This window comes from Cuculus canorus, chromosome 1 (assembly GCF_017976375.1).
Source record: "Cuculus canorus isolate bCucCan1 chromosome 1, bCucCan1.pri, whole genome shotgun sequence".
NCBI classification, from domain to species: domain Eukaryota; kingdom Metazoa; phylum Chordata; class Aves; order Cuculiformes; family Cuculidae; genus Cuculus; species Cuculus canorus.
In genome coordinates this window covers 89,898,690-89,921,325 of record NC_071401.1, presented here as the reverse complement: position 1 = coordinate 89,921,325, position 22,636 = coordinate 89,898,690, and the positions used below count along the sequence as shown (strand labels likewise).

The following is a 22,636-nucleotide window of genomic DNA, read 5'->3' as shown; positions in this document are numbered from 1 at the left end:
AATCGGTGAAAAGAGTGAAGTACATAGAACAGCTAATGAAAGAGGTATCAATTCTGCTGAAATTTTTTTTTTTTTTTTTTGCTGTTCTGTGAAGCTAAATCTTGAGGCACTTCATAGACATTAATGCTTTTCTGTTTTTTAGCAAACTAAGATCTGTGACAAATTCATTTTGTTCAGCTATATCTTTTACTGGATGGGTTGTTTTCTGATCAGCAACTGCATTGTTGATAAATGCTTCTGAACACTGTCAAATTTAATATCAGGTCTTAAATAATTGGGGGTTTGCCTCGTTGACCCATTGCACAGAAAGTTTTGTGCTGGTGTACTACAATAATTAAAACGTGTAACTTCGAGGTGGTGAAAATTTATACCTCAGACCCTCTGCATTTTATGCAAAAGCAGATGGAACTGAAAACTTAAATTTAAATAATGTTCTTACGATGATTTTTTTCAGAATTAAATAACTTCATCTGGTAACTTCCTGCTCTGACCATAACTTAGCTTGCATACTTAGGCTTTGCAGAGTAAGAACTCCGGTAGAATTAAATATAGAAGAATTACCCAAGCTATTTAATGATGGCTCAATAGTGCGGTCTCAGATGTGTTTAATTTTCAGAGAAGGAAGCTATATTTCAGAAGTGTTTGCAAAAGATATGACTTGAACATATATTGGAAGTGCTTTGGCATACCACATTTTAACTGTATGTACATGTGGGGTGAGGGGGAGTTTGTGTGTATAAATACACATCGCTACTCTAAATGTTGTCATACGTTCATTTTAATGTGAAACTTAGTTTAGTACTGTCAGCCAATAAAGTTTCTGTCTGCAAGGATATTGCTGAGCTTCTAATGAAGCTGTTATTATAAGAGTATATCTGCGGATGCCACAGACAGTAAGCTGGAAACTAAAATATACAGCTGACTTACAAGCACAGCTCTTATTCTGGCAGTTATCTGAATGAGTAGATTTTGTATCTAAATGACTAAATACAAAACAGCCCGATTAAAATTCCCTTTTCTTTCCGGTATTGCAAGTTGTCAGAGATACTTTCTGACATGAGTTTTTCCTTTTATTTCTTCTTATTTGCCATCGTTCTTTGTTTTTTATGCCTAGCCAGGTGTGCTAGTAAGCTATAAAAAGTACCTCTCCTGCTCTCATTTCTGTGCTAAAGTCTAAGGCTGTGGTACCACTTTTTGCCTTGCTCCTTCCTTTTGGGATCCTGAATTCCACCATCTTCCTGCACTGAAGGCTGCCCCAAATTTTTGAGTTCTTCCTTGTTTATAAGTGTGAAGATTCAACAGGCCATCTCCCCTTATTGGTTCCTCCATGACATGTGTCAGGAAGTTACAGGTACTCAATAAACCTCCTGGATTGCATGCAGCCTGCTGCTTTGTTCCTCCAGCAGATATCAGGGTGTTTGAAGTCCACCATGAGAACTGGGGCCTGCAAACACGAGCTTTCTTCTTGTGCACTGAAAAGGGCCTTATCTGGTTCATGAAATAAAACTTCCTGAAGGACATGTCAAAACATATGGAGGATACATAGGTGATTTGAGAAAGCCAGCATGGTTTTACCAAGGGCAAGTCCTGTCTGACCAACCTAGTGGCCTTCTGTGATGGAGTGACTGCATCATCAGACAAGGGAAGAGCTACAGATGCCATCTACCTAGACTTCTGTAAGGCCTTTGATACAGTCCCCTGCAAGAATAACATTCTTGCCTCTAAATCGGAGAGTTACAGTTTCAATGGATGAACTATTAGTCTGATAAGGAGTTGGCTGGATGGCTGCGTCCAAAGTGTTAATAGCCAATGCTCAATGTCCAAGTGGAAACCAGTCATGAATGGTGTCCCTTAACAGCCCATACTGGGACCACTGCTGTTCAATATCTTCATCGATGACATGCGCAGTGGGATTGACTGCACCCTTGGCAAGTTTGCAGATGACAGCAAGCTGAGCGCTGCAGTTGATTCACTAGATGGAAGGGGTGCCATCCAGAGGGACGTTGACAGGCTTTGGTCAGGTTGTATGCGGCTTTGAGGAACCTGATCTAGTGAAATATGACCCTGCCCATGGCAGGAGGGGGTGAACTTAGATGATCTTTCAAGGTCCCTTCCACCCCAAACCATTCTATGATTCTACGTTTCCCTGACCAGGCAGTCTGTAGCAGGCACCCACCACGGTATCTCCCATATTGGTTGTATGCTGATCCTGACCCATAGTCTCTCACCTGGCTCCTCATCAGTGCCAAGGCAGACCTCCATACATAAAGTTCCTCTCTTACATTAAGAGCAGCTTTCCCTTACTGTCCCAGCCTGTCCTTTCTAATGACTTATCCGCACCCATTGCAGCACCCCAGTTCTCTGAGCCAACCTACCGTGTTTTTCTGTAACAAATGAGACTGTAACCCTGCATCTGCACATACACCTCTGGTTCTTCATGTTAATTCCCCACATGGCATAAGTCACTGTTCAGGCAACTCAGAAAGTCACCTGATTGTGGTGATTTCCCAGAAGTATTATGAGAGCTGTCCCTGTGCTGTCCTGTAGGTTCTTCCTTATTCATTAAGCTTGAAATGTGTCATCACAAGGTCTCTGCTGTCCATATCACCTTGCTTACTTTGGTCCTCATTTCTTTCCCTTGTCACTCCTATTATAAAGCTCTCCTTGACCAGATGACCACTCTGTTAGCCAAAAATGCTTTTTGCCCTCCTTGGCAGAGTCTGTCACTTCCTATCAGTCCTTAGTCCTCAAAGAGAATCCCGTGCTCCTAAAAGCCAAATAAATGCTTGTTGCCAACTTCAGCAGCATAACCAGTTGCCCGGTTAGTATGACTTAGAAATTGCTGGGTGGGTGTTTGAAGGGAATAAATACCATAATAATAATGGTATTTATTATTATAAATAATAATAAATTTATTAATTTAAATTAATAAATAAGCTTTCATGAAAGCTTTGAGGGTTGTTTTTTCTTGGCTTTTGGTTTTTCACTTGTACATATTTCATCCAAAGTATTGGATGTCCGGTATTTATATTTTTGCATCCTTACAGGTACAGTTGTACAGTTACTTGAAAACAAGAAATTGGTTTTGTCTGTCTTTTTAGAAGACAGGGAAGTTGATGTGAGTGTCTGCTTACTCCTTTGTGTGTGTATAGCCTAGAACAAAGCTGGAAGATGCATTTCTACTGCTGGACTCCCTCCTGGTGACAGCAGTAGCAGCTGCCACCAGCTACTTTGTGGCAGCCAAGCAAGCCAAGCTTAAGAAAGCCTCAGACAGGCATCAGGAAGTTTCTTACTAGACAGTGTCTTGATTCTTTTTAGGGCTTCTCCCAGTATCACTGTGTAGAAATGACTGATGCTGTGTCAGGGACCACAGCATTTATTACTGCAGTTGAAATAATTTTTAGTGTGATTTCAATTTAGAGTGCTGTAACTGAAAGAGTACTTCAACTTTTTGCTTGTTGATGTGAGAGTATGTAAGGAAACAAACTGTGAGATCTACTCTTGGACCCAAGGTGTTACTCATCTGCCTGGCTTCACTATTCACTCCTTGAATAAAATTAATAAGGGGCAGCTGGAAACTGATGAAATGTCAGATGCTGTTCCTGACCGGGACCAGGATTTCAACTGCCTATTTTTGTTGATATCCCAAAGGTCAAATAATTACTTGCAGGAGTGCTGGATCCTTCAGTGTGTGCATGTTAAATGGTCATGCAGAGGTGGAGACAATGGTCTGATTCCTTCTAATTTCATAGTTTCAGGAATAATGTCTCTTTAGAAAAGGATAGCACTGCTCTGGTATCCTCTTATTGTTACTGGTACGAACATCAGTGCAATTGTGTCTCAAGAGCTGACTAGGAAATTGATCCAGGCAGATTTTCCTTTTCTGTAATAAAAAACAGCCAAAATATTAAATGTGACTTTTAAGGAAAGGCTTTACATTTAGTTTCAGGTTGTTAACAGTTCTGTTAAGTGTTTAGAAATTAGAAAAATAATCTGTGGCTTTTTTCAGTATAGAGATTGTGAAATCATCATACAATAGACTACGCTATATGTTATTAATAATTCTCTTGTAGGTGATTATGGTTCATATAGGAATAATTGTCCTGTAGCTAACATAAGATATTTTGTATTGTGAAGTCTTTCTAATGACAAGGTCATGCAAAAGAGAGAACTTTAAATTAGCGTGTGAAGAAAAGAGTTGAATTTAAAATTCCTAAATGATTGTTTTATAGGAAGCTGGTTTCTTGTGTTTAAATACTTAAGAGTATTTGTTACTTTTACAAACAACAGTGATTAATTTTCCTATTATACTTGCATAACATTATACTTCTCAAATATTTAGTAGGGCAAATAGCCCTATTTAGTTTAAAAGGTTCGTCTTGTAGCTACATTAGCTTTTTTCAAGACATAATTAATTTTTGAAGTTAGTGAGAGCAATGACATTTCTAAATAAACTACCAAAAAGTGACTTGTTTAGAGTTTAGACAAAGGCTGAACTAGTACAAATTGTATAGATTACTTTTTTTTCAAAGATATCTAGGCTGTTAAATGCAATCTGTACTGAAAAAAAAATTAAAGTAAACCAACAAAGCCTCGACTTTCAACAGTAGTTTATATGCATTAACTGCATAAAAATACAAGGAACTGCTATTCAGAAACCTAACAGATTCAGACATAGGAGAGAAACTAATTTTTTTTTATCTGCTCTGTGACAGATTTTTTTATTCTAGTACATTGTTGAAAGCTTCAGATTTCAAGACATCAGAATTCATTCGTTTCTCCCCTGGAGACAGAATTCAACAACCTTATTTGACTATCGTAACCAGGATGTTTTTCCCCAGTATTAAACCGACACATCTTAATAAATACCCAGGTCCTTCCATAACTTAAAATGTTATGAATCACCCTAACAGTTGATGATTTGGGTCCTAAATTTGGTCTCTGAAGTCTTCCGACATCTTTAAAAGAAAACCTCAAATATTTATGTTTTCTTTCACTTCATGCATGATCTTGATGACAACTTGTGAAATTTGATACTATTCTGCATACTTCTGAGGCATACAATACAGACTTTCTTTACAGGATCATTTCGTTTTCCTACATGTGAAGGTTTTTGCAATGTCAGAGGCCAAACTCATGTAAGAAGTTCAGGAAGCGGTCTGTCTGGATGAAGGTTGTGATTTTTAAGTGACAGCTAAGCTGAACTGAGATTTTAAAATAAAAAAAAAAAACCAACAGATTTTAATATTGAGCTCATGAGACCCTCACCTGGAATACTGTGTCCAGTTCTGGAATCTTCAACGTAAGAAGGATATGGAACTGTTGGAACAAGTCTAGAGGGGGGGGCATGAAGATGATCAGGGGGCTGGAGCACCTCTGCTGTGAGAACAGGTTGAGAGAGTTGGGGTTGATCAACCTGGAGAAGGCGCTGAGGAGATATTCAAGGTGGTGTTCAAAGCCAGGTTGGATGGGGCCTTGTGTAGTCTGGTCTAGTGGGAAGTGTCCCTGCCCGTGGCAGTGGGGTTGGAACTGGATGGACTTTAAGGTCCCTTACAACCCAAACCATTCTGTGATTCTGCACAGGAAGGAATTTTGATTGAACTGATTAACAGAATAAATTCTGCTTAGATTCCAGTATTAGTTTTGTGGGAGGTAATGATTTCTAGTACATGTATGTGGTTTAGAAACATTGCATTGTTTGACCATTGCTGTTTTTCAACAATAGGCTTAACTGTTGTGTAGTGAGTTTTGAGTAGGTAGTTTTGTTCTTAGTCAGATATGGGGAAGGGAGAGGCCCTCAAATTTCTGAGCCTTTTGCACATATCGCGGTATGAAGGAGATATATTTTCAGTTTTGAGGAAGTGTCGTGTGTTATCGTAGATACAATAATATCAGTATTTAATGATTTTTTTTTCCATAAAAATGTTATTTCTCAACTTTTGTAGTGCCCCATGCAAGTTGAGAGTGCCTTTCTCCCCTACCGTGAACACATAGGAAACTTCTGGGTTTTGTAGTTTTGGGGCAGCTGAGTTAGCGGTGGTGTATTCCGAGCAATGAGAAAACCCCTTCTATACATGAGATCTGCTAGTGCTTCCATCTTACTTCCCTCTTGTAGTTGTTGGTTTCTTTAAAATAAAGATAATATTACAATGTGATAAATGTGAGGTATTCCATATTGGACTAAAGAAGAAATTAAATCAGGGCATTCAAGTTTTTTTGCTAGTGGAAATTATGAACTTCTAAATATAGGACCCACTGCTTGAAGCAGAAAAACTAATAACAGACTTTTGGATAGACTAAGACTGGTTAATTGGAAACAACCAAGGAGAAGAATGCAGCTATATAAAGTGGCTATTAGATGTACATGTTGGGAAGAAAAGTGCAGGATTGTACCAGGCACAGTATTTCCAGCAGAGAAGAGAGCATCATCAACATTGTACAAACTTTTGCTAAGACCTCATGTGGAGTGCTACTCACAACTCTGGTTGCTTTTGTTGAGAAAAATTTAAAATTGAAACAGATGCAGGGAACAGATTCTGAAATGCAAAAGCTCATCATTTTGAAAAAAGGCCTTTTGTTAGGCTTGGCAAAATCCATGAGTGAGAGAGAGAAGCGGAAGTAGTCTGTAAGCTCAGTCTTGTAAGCAGGACTCATAGATACAGAGTGGCCATTGATAAAGTGGTATTGAAAGTAGAACCACCCTGCAGGAGGGATAGATGATGTAGGAAGCAGTTAATGGATGTAAGTTCACCTGAGGGTGTAATCTTACAAAGGAATTTTTGGCAATGGTGGTGGCTGACATATTCCTATTCTAATATCTCATCTTGCTCAGTGTGCTGTTCTTGGAAGCACTTGTAAGACAAGCTATGCAAAGTGGACCCAGCTATGTGTGGATTTACCTAAAAATTTCTCAGGTGCATTCCTTTGCTTCATTGCATGAGTACACATGCACTGTGGTCTGAGACTTGATTCACTTTTAGCAGTAGTGCTGCTTAAGCGCTCCCTGCATCCTAGCCATTTTTCCTGGGTTTTAACTGTTTTTACACAGGTTTTTGGTAGCCTTGCTTTAAGAAAATGAAGCCAACTGTGCTGCATGAAAAGTAACACGGTAAAAAATAAGTTATTTTTGTAGGGCATTTGAGTGGTTTTTGTTTCTTCTTTGATTTGGGTCAGTATAACCATGCCAAAACTGTTTCAGGACTACACAATAGCTAGATGGTTGCTGGTTTGGTCAGTACTGCTTGCTGGAGAAATGCTTGTGAAGCCACAGCCTGAGATGGGACAAGACTGTGGTAAGTGAACGGGATGAGAAGGTTCTTTGGACAGGGAAAGAGAAAAGTAATGATCGTTGTCTTTAAGCTGAAGGTACTCTACAACCTTTCTCTATTCTTTTGAAAGTAAAGCTATTATATTTAATAGACTCCCTTTTGTTCCTGTGATTGAAGTGCTCTTTTTAACACATTTGTTCATTCTTGCTCCTTTTCTTCTCAGTGTTGAATGGTTTCATACCTCATGTAGTTTTATGAATTATTTTTTTTCAAATTTCCTTCACTGCCTTCTCATCTTGTGCTCTAGGTCTTTCTTCACAAAGAAGAGAGAGGAGCAAAAGATTTGGTCAGATATTCAAGGGAGTCTGTAAGAACATCATCGTTTTTTCTGAACTATTTTGAACTGATGCTATTGATTCAGCTGCTGGTGTGTTGTATTTTTCTGTGAAGTGTTACGAAATGTTAGAGCATTAAAATAAAATTTGGGGGATTTTGATTCCATGCTTCTATTGCAGTCTTTCCAGTGGGAATTTATCAGTGAACAAAGTTCTCCTTATTTCCCCCCTCTCCTGTCAAGAAGTAGGTTTTATGCTTTGATTGCCAGTCTCCACTTGCCCTAAATCAGTTATTGTGTGAGATGTAGTTTCTCACCTACCTTAAGGTGAAACAGTTAGAGAGGAGAGTGATATTTGTTGTCAGTTGAGTTTTTTACCGATGAAGAGACGGGATGTTTCATCTCAGCTTAACAAACCAATTTTCATGCTTCTTCCTCAACAACATTTAAACAACTGCACAATTTTCTGAGGCCTTTATAACTATTTATATTTCAGTTAAGGAAATGTCTCATAATTTACCTGTGTATGCTTACTACATACGGGCCTTAGAAAGAATTTTTTGTTCCTTCTTTCATCCATCTGGAAACCTGGCACATAATCACCGTCACTTTCTTGAAGACTGAGGCTGCTAGCATAGTAAAGGATTTAGGAAAGTGAAAATAGTGTTCGATGTCTAATCTTGCAGCAAAAGCAAATTAGAAGTGAATCACTAGAGACAGATTATCAAGGTAAAAAAGGAGCTAAAAATGGAATCTGTAGAGCCAAGAGCCTGAACTCTCTAAGGAGGCTATTTAAGAGTTATTTGAATTTGAGGTCTTGAACCTTCTCTTGCAAATGACCTTTAATGAGTTGAAAAATAGCATGCAAAGGAAGGTCTGAGTACAGTCTCTTGAAAGAGCTGTTTTATGTCAATAGCTACTTCTTATGTTTAAAAGTCATCATACTTCAGTATCATCCAGACATGAATTTGAAATGATGTACTGTAATTTTACTCTAAAGACCTCTTCAAATCTTCTGTATGTATCATGTGGCTTTTTGTGTGGAAGCATGGCCCTCATAAGCCACCCAGCAGCTAACATCTCGTCTTGTTCCAAAAAGCCTATAGGTCTGAACAAATTATACCTCCTATTACTATTCCTGCCACGGCTGTAGCTTGCGGACCAACTTAAGACCATGAAATCTCTTACTACAATAATTATTGAAAGCAGAACCTGCCTCTCTGTATGCTGGGCTGAATAATGACTTATAATGGCTGTTTTCGGAGAGTGAGGTAGATTCTGCTGTTTTCTTTAAAAGAAGATGAGTAGAAACACGGTAGTAACATTTGAGATAGCAAGAAGTAGATATTCTGACAAAGTTTATTAAGCCTGTCCCTTCAGAGGTACATTTCAGCTTAAATTCTTCTATGAGTCTATGAATAAAATGAGAGAGTTCACAAGGGTAAGGTCAGTGTTAACTGATAATTATGAAGCTCTGAAAATGAAGAGCCGTTTAGTATATGTGAATATAAAAATAGTTTCTGAGTAGCTTGCATGTGACTAATGTTGTTTGTGACTGGTGCTGAAGTTCTTGTTTCATGATAATAGAGAATCTAGTGCGCATCTCATCTCAATCTTCTTCCTTTTCTATCCTCTCAATATCCCAACCAGTCAATGTAAAATAAGAGCTGTTTACAAACTACAGATACTTTAAACATACTTTTACGTATCAGCATCTGTTTATAGCACATGTATGCCCAAGATACTTGGTAGATAGAGACCTCATATATTAAGATGTGGAATGACTGGTTAATTCTCTCGTTTTTGCTTGATAAGAAAAATCAGGCCACAAACTTACCATTTCTGTTGGTAAGGTTTACAGATGAATTAAGGATACCTTATCACACTTGCAGACTGGAGACAGGAGAGACAGGACAACAGAAGTGTTTTGCTTTTATAGTGACAAAAACATGTAAACAAGCTTCTGAATTATAAAAGAAAATTGTAAAATTTAAAGTGAATATTTTTCAGTATGTTGCGTATTCTAAGTATACCCTAAGGTCGTCTTGGGGAGCGTTTCCCTTTCACAACCACTGGAGTGGTACTCTTTCTTGTAGTTTCCTGTGGAACGTTCAGCTCTGCCAGTGTTTTGGTGCTGAACGTTTTTGGGAGTGTTTTTTATTTTACTTTTCATTTCCTCTATTTCTGTGTCAGATGAGGCTTCGAGGAGGGCTGGAAGAGTGGGTTCTAATATGATTGCAGTGAGGAAAATGGTGCTGGAAGTGCACTAGGCTGGAAGGAAGACCGTGACTTGGTTTCTGGTCCAAACTAACAGCCACTGCTTCTGACTGCAGTTGCTTCTGACAGTAGAAAGAGTCATAAAGTCATTCTTGGTGTCTAATTAGCTCGTACAGTGCACTGCTTTGATATGACTGTGCTTTTTCCCTGTGTTTCCTCACCCCACACCAGGTATTTATGCATTGCATAACCGAAGTTTAACTTCTTCCAAGTTTTTTTGACAAGTGTTTTTCCTGAAGTTTTTGTTCTATATGTAAAAGCTTGCTTGAGTCTTTAAAATGGACAGGAGTTGAATATTTTTAAGTTATAACAATGATTTTTTTATAAATCATGTTCTATCACTTTGCTAATATTGTGTAAATTCTATAAATGCTGTTATTTAAAAATGCCTACTACTTCCAAAATTTTTCTTGACTTTAGTTTCGCTGTTTTTAAATGCCCTGTTTCAAACCCTACCATTTTTTTCAGTAGGCTTTTTGCAGTTATTTAATTATTTAAAAAATCATTAGAAAACAAAATCTACAATGTTCTCAAATATTTTATGTAAGCAGTATGATTGAGTACTTTCAAAGACATTTAAGTGATCTTGTCTCACAAAAGTGATAGTGAAGGGGAGACCTGTGAGTTGTTCTTTTATTCATTTTTTCCCTACCTTAGGATCACAGCTTCAATATTCTGTATATTGAAGTTTTTTCTGTTGGATTAATATTAGAGAGTATGCTTTCATATTGGCCTGAAATCCAGTGAACCGCTGTCTTGTGGTTTGTTCTTTGTTTGTTTTATCCTAAAGCTCAGTTAAAACATGGACTTGATTTTGAAAACGTGAGCTGTTGAAACATAGGTGTGATAGAAGTGTTGCTGCTTGGCAACTCAGCTTTGTGACTTGTACTGGGTCATCTAATTTTCTAAAGTATCAGGTCTTCAACCCAAAAATTCTTCTGTGACACAGTCACAATGCAGTATTTTAAATTTTCTCTTGAGAATAAAACAAAACGTATCTACCCAGCCTTGCCAGGGATGGTTTTTTAAATGGGCATGCCCTGTAGTCCAATATGCTAATTCACAGAAAGGCTCAAACACTTTTTTAAAGCTGCAATTCCATGTGCAAATGACCTGATAGCTTGTCTAACTGCAGGTTTAATAATACTAGAAATACTTAATTTTCAAAACAGTTTCACTTCAGTTAAAAGGAAAAGTAAAGAAAAAGTATGTATTGTAAATGGCATGGCTGAGTGAAGATGGGAAGAGATCTATCTCAAAATTGAGGTTGTAATTTTCTTCCTTCCTGACAATTTTTATCAGTTTGGATACAGTGGTTTTGTAAAGTTAACCATGTCACTACAGAGCAGTGTTATCTGCTGCTTAGGTAAGCAAATGCAAAGCCTATAAATGGGGGAAAAAAAAAAATCTGGGTATGTATGTCTTATCTTATGTGACTTTATCTGTATACATTTATATTATAGTATCTTTGTGCAGCAAACAGACATAATCCCTTTTAGAAAACATTGATTTTCCATTTAAAATGTTTAATAAAGATAACTTCAAGACCTGTATTGCATGTTTCAAGTTGTTAATAATTAAGCTCTGTTAAATAAAGAAAAGAAATCTAAGGCCTTTTACTTTTAAATCAAAGCTCATTATTAAAGGACCGCTCTGTTCATTGGAAGAGATGTTGTTCACTATTGTTGGTTTTACTGACAAAGTGTTCAGCTTGTGTTTCTTTTTTTGTTGAAAAGAAATTAATTAAATCGAATTTAAGAGCCAGAATGCATTTTTTTATTTAAAGTTCCTCAAAGAATTGACTCACTTAGGAGAGGTGTTAAGCAAATTCTTGGTGATCTGATATGTAAATGACTTAAAATCTCAAATTTTGGGCTTCTGAAGCATAGAGGTTCAGAAATTGTTTTTACACCATCAGTCAGTAGGAAGTCCGTTCCTGCACAGTTAAGCTCAGTTTGTTCAAGACATGGGAAGGGAATGGGGGTTTGGGTACAGTTTGCAAGTATTTATGCTTTCTAGGAATCAACAAGGTATATTTTAATCACAACCAGTTCTCATTCTTGCACACCAATGTGGATTGGAGGAATGGGGAAAGAAAGCAGAGCAGACAGATGTACCAATGATTCTAGTAAACAACAACAAAGCTTGCAAAGTATCTGTTTATGATCTTTATCCTTCAAGTCCTAATGACATACACTAAGTAAAATAATTTGAAGTGAAGGAGATGATTAAAAAAGACCTCATTTTTAGGATTTTATTCTAATTCAGGTATTGCACTCCTGAAGGAGAGAGTAATTAGTAATTGATTTTCTTCAAGTCTGTGCCTGTCTGATGTAAAATTAATTGTTCTGTGCAAGACAGTAAAGATAATCACCAAAAAATAGTTTCACTAGACTTAAGGGTTACATCAGGACCTGCCCTTCTTACTTAAAATTTTGGAAGCATGACAAGAATTAAATATCAGTAAAAAAAAAATCATCTGTCCTTCCTACTTCTGTATTTTAATGATTCTCATACTTAGAGCTACTGTCATCTGTTGTGTCTATGCTGACCGTAGTGAAAGATTCTGAAAGTTTGCGGGGAGGTGAGAGGATGGGTGTGAAACCAAAGGTTTGCTTATCTCAGCCGGGCATGTCTGCTAAGGTTAGCAGAGAGAAATGAAATGTAAAACACAGTGCACTATAATTTTAGTTTGTATGACTGTTACAAGATGAAATCTTACTATGCAACTCAACTCGGTTCCTCTTTTTTAATAAATAAACAAATAAATAGTCTGATCTATCTGTAACAGTTTTGATGATCTGTATCTAGAGTTACATTGCTCCTTCCCCTGTCCACGTCTTCTTTCCATTTTAGATCTGTATAATTTGAGCTGCAGGGTGAATAAAATGAGCTATAGAAATTTTCATTTAGTGAGGGTGTGCTATAGTCTTTCCCAGTGGCAGACACAACTGTTGGATATCTCCTTGTCTCGTTTGAGAAGTGAAATATTGTACTCCTCTTCCTGACTGAAAAGAGTGTGTTTTTAGTGCTGAAACAGAGGCTTGCTTGAAAGACTTCCGTTATTTAATTTCCAAAGAGGGTTTAAATCTACTGTGTTGGGAAGCATGATTTTTTTTCTCACTCATATTAGGCAGTATCACCATGGACTATTATAACTTCATTTGTAAAACTGGTGTTTCATTGCAACTGTGATGGAGAAGTCAAAAAGCTAACTGCAACCATTATTTAAAAATTTCTTCCTGCTACTTGGCACGTGGAAGCAGTTGTGTCTGCTTAGTTGATGAGGATACCTCTCATGAGTGTTTTACAATTACCTAAAATTGCAAAGCCTTTATTATGATGTGATTGTCGTCGAACGTATTCATCTAATATAAAATACGCTGTTTTGGGGCTGTCTGTAGCTTGAATATGAGTGCTAGTTTTGAAAAAGTTGGAAATCTGAAGCTTGTGGTTAGCCAAATCTGCAGGTTATCTTTAAAAATATTTATTTACTTCAGTGTCTTTGGCATTCCTTGTTCAGAGTAGAGAAGGTTCTGTTAAAACTATAGCTAAGTTTCAGTATGGCCATAGAGGCTGAGAATGTATGAATGTTTCTTGTACCCTCTCTGTTACAGAACAGAATAAAATGCGTAATTTTTTTTTGTCCCAGACTTAATATGCAAGAAGCAAATCGCTCAGGTCAGGGTTCTAAAATATTAATGTATAATGGAAGGAAAAAATAATTCATGATTTCAAGATAGAAAGGTAGGATTGGCCACAATTCTGGTGCCTCTTAAAGCTGCAATTTATGTACTTCTTTTTGATTTATGATTCCTCCGACTATCTCTCCTTGGCTGCTTGAGGTATGTACACATATTCAGGTGGATGAGCAAGCTGTGCGGCCTAGGCTTGAGGAGGCCAGGAAATCTTGAAGGAACTTGGTCAACAGAAATATTTATGTTTATAGAGTTGATGTTAATGAACAACAGTCAGGGGTCTACCTATAAGTAAGGATATGGTCTTGTCAGGCATCTGTACACTATAGTGATCTACCATTCTGCACCAGAATATGTTAAAAGTGTTATTTAATGTCTTCATTAAGACGTTAAGGCTTGGAGGAGATGGGGAGAAGAGAGAGAAGAGGAGGGAGAGAAGGAACAATGAGAATGAAAAGGGATCATTTTAACGACATACCTTTAGTTTCTAGTAATTTATGACAAGTGCAAATGAAAACAAGTATTGCCAATGTTATTCCAAAGATGTGATTTAGGTTCTGAAATGTTCTTTAATTACCATAATTTGTGTTTATACTATTTCAAAGCAGTTATACTTTGATAGATGCTGAAAGAGTAAGCAGACTTGAGAAAAGGAGGTCACACCGATCAGTGTAGAATGGAACTTGTCAATAAAATATTTTTGAAATGCAGGGGGAGGATTCCATCCTTCAGATGCCATATGAAGTCAGTTGAGCCTTTTGCATTTACAGATGTAGATGGATTTCTGTATATTAGAGGTTTAATTGATCATTTTAAAAAAAAATATCTGTGGTAACTGTTGGTAAAAGACCAGATACTGAATAATAGTGTGTTTGGATATGGGGGAGAAAATAGCCATCAGTATGGAGGGTTTCACTGTATGGTAGGAGCAAGGAAAAGCTCGTACCAAAAAGTGTTCTTTAATCTGTAGTTAAAGTTATGAATTTTACATAGAATGGGTGGGAAGGATGAGAGGTATAAGCCTCAGAGTAAATACTACACTTGAATATTGGAATCTAAACTTTAGTTAGAAATGCCACAATTGTAGCTCAATGCATAGAAGAGAATGGATTATTTATGAGTCTTCTGTATGTGTTTCTTTCAGGGGTCCATTCAGCGTTGTGCGGAGATGTATCAACAGGGAAACAGGGCAACAGTTTGCTGTAAAGATTGTCGATGTAGCAAAATTCACTTCAAGTCCTGGATTAAGCACAGAAGGTAAGAATGAACAATTAGGCTGATTCTAAGCTGTCTTTTGATTTGTCAGCCTTCTTATGTTTGCTTGCTTTGTAAGATCCTTTCTGTTTTATATTTTTTAGAAGATTTAAAGCAAGGTCTTAAATCTCAAATTTATCTTGGTTTAACTTCTAGTGCATGCATTTCTCATCCTTAGTAGTTCCTACAACTGTTCAGTTATGGTAATAAACATTAGAAAGCATAGTAGGTCTATATTAACTCTAAGCCATTGCTCTTTCTGTTTGGATTTTTTTTTTTTTTTAAGAATTTAAATTTCTTAAAGTTAATTCTGAATCAAAAAAGTATATAAAAGAAGTAAAGAAGGATCGCTTATGTCTTTACTGGTCTAGATTCAGCAAGTAGCGTTATATAAAATGGGTGACAAATTGCAGTAAAGTGTGCAAAATTATATAAAAACTATACGTTTTTAATTATAGTCAGGATTTTAGAACAGTACTGTAGAACTGCTACAGTGTAAATAAAAATCTGTAGCTCTTAACATTTCCGGTTTTAGGGCAAAACAATGTCTTTTCCAAATTGAATATGCAACTTGTGTACATAAAGTTCTTCTACACTACTATATGAAAAACTGCATGGTAACTGAATAACAGTCACCGTATATTCCGTGTCTGGTACATTTTTGCTGGGGATCTTATTCTTTTGTAGGGTAATGTGTTGGGGGATTCTACTTGTGCCGTCTTAGTCTTATGAACCTGAATTTGCAGCAAGAAAGGGTCAATGACTTGTTGGCAATTACAACAAACAGTACCTTAAGCCTTTAAAGGCTGGTTTAACTCATAAGTTAAACCTCAGGTCTTAACATCAGACTTTACCAAAGGTTTTTGTTTACATCTGATAACACCATTGATAGTTGCTTTTTCGTAGCCTCTTCAACAGAATATAGGCTGTCCTTTCCATAGTATTCAGCTTGTGTGTAGGCACAATCTGGTTTTGGTGGGTTATACACAATCCATTGCATTTTGAGATAGCGTAGTTTCACTAAAATTATTTGGTATCTTGTAATGAAGTTCTGTCTGTATTCTAGACTTTTTCTGAGCCTCATCTTATTTACTGATGCTAGAACACAGAATCACAGAACACATTTCTACTTTTAGTGAGGTGGTTTTTTTTCCTCATTCCATGACAGTAGAATTTGACCTTTTGTGTCTGTTAAGGAATTGCTGAAAGGGAAAAGTAAACAAAATAGGAGGAACTCATCAGGAGGAAAAGAGAAGCCAACAGTAATAATAGATTCACAGAAAAATGAAGGATAGCTGTTGACTGTTTGCCTCTTTTGCCTGGGTCTAAAGAAAAAAGCTTGGGAATATAGTAAGACATTTTGGTTTTTTTGATTCACTCAAATCAAAAGTGTTATATTGATATAGCTATAACGCCAGCTAGCAGGTCATTGAGTTAAGAGATCATAAATATTTTTCTGGGTTTAGTGTTTTTTTGGTTTGTGGTTTCGGTGTTGGGATTGCTGTTGGTTTGTGCATTTTATTTTTTTTTTTAAGGTTTTGAATTGTTATGCATCAGATTTCTAATATTAAGACACTTAAGATGTATAAGTGAATGTGGAGCAAGTCCTTAACTCTAAGAATCTGAGTCCGTTTTTCACAAACTCTTTCCATCTTGTGTAGTCTTTATTTTGTTTTTCCTCTGTGCTTTTTTTTTTCGTTGTTTGTAGGCCTCTCCTCTATCCAGGTGTTAAGTTTATGTTTTCAGGGGGGTTTTTTCTTATTTTTTTTTTTTAGTTTGTTTCATTTATTTCTGATATGGCACTCCTTAAACACATTGATGGGGAACCATGATAATGATACTTGCATAAAATAAATGTTAGATAACTTTACTGGGAGGAAGCTGAATAGAATGGTAAGATTAATCCTTAGGAACATTCTTTACCTCAAACTTCTGTGCTCTGCATGACCATTTTGGTCCTGAAGATTATCTTTGTGCAACTTTTCGCCTCCAGTCTGTCTTCAAGGTACAGGAGTCGGGGAACAGGACATTCGGCACGTTAGGAAGCTGATGACAATTCCTTCTATTAATTTAACATACGTGTAGAGTGCAGAGAAGTAAAGGACCCAATATGCCTCCACACTTATGATTCATATCTAAAACATACCTGTTCTTAAGTACTTTTGTGTAAGTACTCATCTGGGATGATCTGTGTTTATGGGCAAGAACTTCATCTTTGTATTTGTCAGCAGTGTACTCTTGTGGCAAAGGCAGCCAACTGCATGGCAGACTGCTGCACAAGTGTAGTCAGGAAGTCAAAGGAAGTGATTATTCTCTCTATTCATCCCTTGTGAGACCACATCTGGAGTACTGTATACCAACTTGGTTTCCCCAGTGCAAGAAAAACAACAATGTACTGGCGTGAGTCCAACAGAGCGAACTGAGTTTGTCTAGCCTTAGAAGAGAAGCTAAGGTGACATTTAGTGGTGCCTTCAACTACTTGATAGATGGGTATAGAGCAGATGGAGCCAAACTCTTCATGTAAGTGTACGGTGAAAAGACTAGGCCCATGTGGATATCCTGCAACATGCAAAATTCCAGTTGGGGACAAGGGAGGAAAGGAAAAAGAAATCACTAATGAGTGGTAAAAGTGCTACAGGTTGCATAGAGACACTGTGGAGAGCATCGTCTGAGATTTTCAGGACTAGACCACACAAGGCCCAGTTGCCTGATCTATTTTGACCTGCTTTGAGCAAGAGTTTGGACTCAGTGACCTGCTGAGGTTCTTTCCAGCCTACATAATTCTCTGGTATTAGCATCAACTATCTGCATGTAATCTGTGCATCAATGTAACTTTAATACTGTTTAGGGAGAAAATTTAGGATTAACAGTGCTGTGCATTAAAAAAAAAAGGCAATTAAACCCTGCATTTGATACAGTGTTTAGATTTGTTGAATGTGAGAGGAAGTTGAACATGGATACTTTTTAACAGTCTAAACAATTAAAATAAAATTCATTAAAATAAAAACTCTTTACAGTGATGGTATCTGCCTTATCACAGTACTGAAAGCAATCAAACCTCTAAAAATTGTTGCTTATCTAGGCTGATCTGTGTTTATCATTGGTACTATCATGAGCATTTGTGCTATATGATAGAGAAGCCACTATCCTGCAAGGCAAAATTTTATCTGATATGTCATTCTTTCCAAAAAGCTGCTCAGTACACGCAGTGTGCATAGACACACACATCTTGAGTAATTATTGTCTGCATGTAACTCTACAGTGGTTTGGTAATAGGAAAAAAAATAATGAAATATAACGATGCCTGACAGCTAACAAATCTAATTTAGGCTAAATTCTATTGGATTTAACTATTAGTATTCCTGTCTTGCATACCATGTGTCATCAATCTCTGTAGTGTTGTAATTCAACCACATTAATGAAGTATATTGACACCTTGTCACTTGTTCAAGTGGCCGCGTGATCTACTGGATTAATGCAGGCTATTTTACATGTGGACAGATTCTGCTACAGTTCACTATGCTTTCAAACCGTAGAGATCAAAAAAATGCAAAATATGCATAAGCAAATGTGAAGGTTGAATATTTTTAGATATAAAAGAGACAATTTTGTACAGTTCAGTTTAGAGGATTCGTGTGGAAGAGTACTCGATGCTCTCAGAAGGTAGTTTACTCATTAAGGTCTAATTAAAAAAAACTGAATAGACTTATTTTCAAACATACAACTCCTAGTTGCTTTACTCAGAGTTTTTACTACAAAAAATATAAAAAGCATTTTCCTTATTTCTGAATGTGTTACAGCTCACACCTTAGTTAACTTTTGTTCATTTTTTCTGCTGCTCTCTTCATAGCCCTTGCTCTTCTATTTTTTCCTCTGTGACTTGCATCTCTTGTTTTCTGTTAGCTTTTCAAACGCCAAATATCTATAAATGCAAACACTATTTCTCAGGAAGAGAATGGTGATCAGTTCCTTACTATCAAGCTTAGTAAAAACTACTATACATTATTTGTCTGCCTTTTCTTAATGTCACATTGTTCTCATGTAATGTGCTGAGTGTTTTTTAAAGCAATTCAAAGGGCAGTGCCCTGTGCTTACAGGGCATGGCTTTTTGCAGTTGTTTTTCAAAATTAAATTTATTGTATATTAGATTCAGTTGTCTAATTCTTCTTTGTAGGAAGATCTTCACAAAGAAGGTTATTACCATTACTTCCACAACCTTGTAATAGGCTAGACTTTATCTATTAGGCTGATGCATGCATCTGTACAAATTTGTATGCATGCAAGACGCTGTGAGGCTGAATAGATGAGCTGATAAGGAAAGAGTTGGGTTTCTTTTCGATCCCGAACTGGTTCTACTGGAATGTAGCTGTGAAGACAGTCTCTGCAGAATGTTTTGGCTATGACAAGGGACAATATTGTAATTGGGAAGGAAGTGTTTTGAATGTAGTTCTTGGACTGCTTCTAGTACTGAGAGGGGCAAGATAATTGAATCAAAACTAGTATTGCTATGGATCATCCTTCTTAGGACAAGAATTCCAACATTACTTCATTGGGAGGGGGGAAATGTGAAAGTTGGCATCGGTTTGTTTTTTTCTACAGAAGGTCCACAGATCTTTTCCCTGACATATTTTCAGGTCGTAAGTGATTTTCGTATAGTTAAGACCTTATTCTTGTTCTGCTTATTTCCTTAAATAGTTTACCCTTATTGTTTTTTTTTTTTTTTTTTTAGTTTAGACTTGCATTATTTTAAATCACTTTAAATGATGGTTATTTGAAAGACTTTGTTTAATTCTCAGTAAAGGTACTCAACAGAGTATCTTAACCTTTGATATTGGAAGGCTGTGGTGAATCACAAGTTACTTTCTGAAAATATATCTCTGTGTAAGATTCTGCACCTCCCTCTCTGTTTTTATCAAGGATTTAAGCAAAAATTCAGTGTCAGTGCTGAGTTCCAAGTCTCTGAGTAAAAGACATTACAATCATGTCATCAAATTTTGCGATACTATACCATATGTAGACTGAATATGAAGAAAGAGGACTAGAATTTGTGCTTATCAACAGAACTTGAAGACTGATGCTTAGAAGCACCTTTGATTTTTTTTTTTTGCCACTTCAAGAGTCTGCTGTCCCAGTGAATGCGTAATTCCTAGCTTTGTTGTTCTTTCACACGTGGGTAGAACTGTTCCTGTTTTGGTACAGGAAATGTTACCCAAGCCTTTCTGAGATGTTTGTTTTCACTTAATGAAGGACTTCGTTAAGTTTTCTTCTTTTGTTGTTCTGGAGAAGCTGTAGGCAGATGTGGTTATAAATTCAGTTCAACCAATTTGTATGTATAAATTTCATAAAGATCTAACTGTTCTATAGATCTGCTATAACTTTCATAAACAAAGTGTCATTGGAATTAAATGCTTTGTGCAGACACATAATGTAAGAGATGTAACTAGGCTTTTTTCCCCAGAAGACATTTCTGCAAGTGTGGAAGCATATTAGCCATATAATAGATACAATTAATTACAGGAATGCATGGAAACACAACTAGGATTGTATATGTTTATTTTTTTTAACTGGAAGTCGGTTCACTGCAGAAGTGGTGCATGTGGTTTTCTGGTTGGAAATACAGAATACAGTCTTGGGCAGAACTTGACATAATATAATTTGCTTTTTAAAGTGTAAAATAGAGGATTATCTTTTGGGGACCTTTTTTTGTGCTGTTTCTAGCATGTGCCCAGATTGCAGGCCTCCAGGAGTTAGGATACTGGTCAAATTATCATTGTTTTGACCTCTTTTGGAGTCCTGCATACGAATTTGGTTGGTCAAAGGAAGCAAATATGAAGTTCTGTAAGGAAATATTGCCTTTCATTGAGATCATAAGCAAAGGACATCTGGCTTGCATATATGTGGAACAAGAAAACTTGTTCATGTATGTGAACAAGAAAATAAGACCTATGCGAATGTATCTTCTTATGAAAGCTTTTTTAAACTTTGTCATTTAAGTCAGTGAAAGTCAATGAATAGTGTTTGTAATTTAGAAGTTAATTCCTGTTTGTACGTGTAAAATAGGGTTTAGTGACCTTTTGATTAAAATTTTTACTGAAATAACTAGTATTGTTAAATGTGAGAAGTATTTTTGGGTAAGAAATAACATAGTACCTTTTTTCTGAAGAAATGAGGCTACTGGAGAGAGTCTAGCAAAGGGCTACCAGTAAGATGATGGAGGAAGTGGAGCATGTGTCCTGTGAGGAAAAGCTGAGAGTGCTGAGACTGCTCAGCCAGAGGTGGGAAGGCTCAGGAGGGATCTCATCAATGTCTACAAATACCTGAAGGCAGAGTGCAAAGAGAATGGAGCCAGGCTTTTTTTTCAGTGGTCCCAGTGATAGGACAGGAGACAGTGGAGACAAACTGAAACACAGGAGGCTCCATCTGAACACCAGGGAACACTTTTTCACTATGAGGATTGTCAGGCACTGGCTCAAGTTACCCAAAGAGGCTGGTGTTCAAGGCCAGGTTCAGTGGAGCTTTGAGCAACATGGTCTATTGGGAGGTGTCCCCTGCCCATGGCACGTGAGGTGGAACTAGATGATCTTTGAGTTCCCTTTCAACCCAAAGCATTCTATGATTCCATGATTATATAAATAGGGTTTCCATCTTTGGAGATATTCAGAAGCTACCAGGACATGGTCCTAGGCAACTAGAACTATGTGGTCCTGCTTGAGCAAGGTGTTGAACAAGATGACCTCCAGAGGTCCCTTACAACCTCGGCCGTTCTGTGGTTCTACAAATGCAGCTTTGTAACTTCTTTGGTGCGTGGATGACACTCCTGTGATGGGTCTGGGAGCAACTGAGCAGGTTGTTATTTGAGCTTCCCTCTGCCTCATACACCACTGTTCCTCTGTGCTCCTTTGTGAGTGTACAGGTGAGGTTTTATCACATAAGGTAGCAACATTTTTCTTTTCTAAAACTCTTTGATTATAGCTGCTTCTTGCTTAAGAAAACAAACTGTTTGGGAAAGAGTTTGAGAAAAGCAAGTTTGTTTGAAGAAGAAATTTAAGTTGGATGGGGAAGCAAGGATAATTCCTGCTTTGGTATTCATAAAGTAGTAAGCAATGCCTAGAGCTTTAACCAGTACAATAAGCCAAATGACGAAGAAGTTTCTTCACCCTCTTTGCAAAGCAAAGTCATAATTAAATTTATGTAAAGAAATCTGGAAATACGTTTTTTTAAAAAGTTTGTTTTTAAAACAAGTCTTAATTCTTAAACATTGTTGTTCTTTAATCTCACCAAATGCATGAGGTATATCTGACTCTGCTCTGAAAAACAAATAATGCTTTCCAAAACACTTCTGTCTTTATACACAGTTTGTACTTGTCTAACGAATTATGATTCTTGCCAATAGTCCAGAAAAAAGGCTTCTAACTATGCTTGCCGTAATTCAGGCTGGTTACAAACACAGGGAAGATAATAAGCATCAGCTGTATTTTCAAATATTTTCTGTTTGGTTGTGAGCATGTATTCTGTTCTGGGTTTTGCAGTCAACAGAACTCAAAATTAATTGCAGCTCAGCTGCAATTTCTGTTAATTCATTGATCCAAAGAGAAGCTTTTTTGACTCTTAAATGCTGGGTTTTATTGTTTTGTGAATGTGAAATATATATGTCACTGTGATATGATAAATAATGATCCTTGTGCAGTATCACTTTTCTAGAACTGCCACTCATGTTAAAATGACGATCTTGGAGACTTTCATTCCAACATCTGCATCAGCCAATATTTATGACTAATATTTGAAGTATACAGAAGTTGAGATAT

The 22,636-nt window shown here is 37.0% G+C and overlaps 1 protein-coding gene across 13 annotated transcripts in view; it reads left to right on the top strand.

The window, feature by feature from the left end:
* CASK (calcium/calmodulin dependent serine protein kinase) overlaps window positions 1-22,636 on the top strand; it is a 216,263-nt gene that overhangs the window by 38,367 nt on the left and 155,260 nt on the right. For all 13 annotated transcript variants that reach the window (XM_054072578.1, XM_054072566.1, XM_054072539.1 and 10 more), the window contains exon 2: window positions 14,722-14,834. In XM_054072578.1, the coding sequence (XP_053928553.1) occupies window positions 14,722-14,834 (113 nt within the window). The remainder of the gene's footprint in view (window positions 1-14,721; window positions 14,835-22,636) is intronic.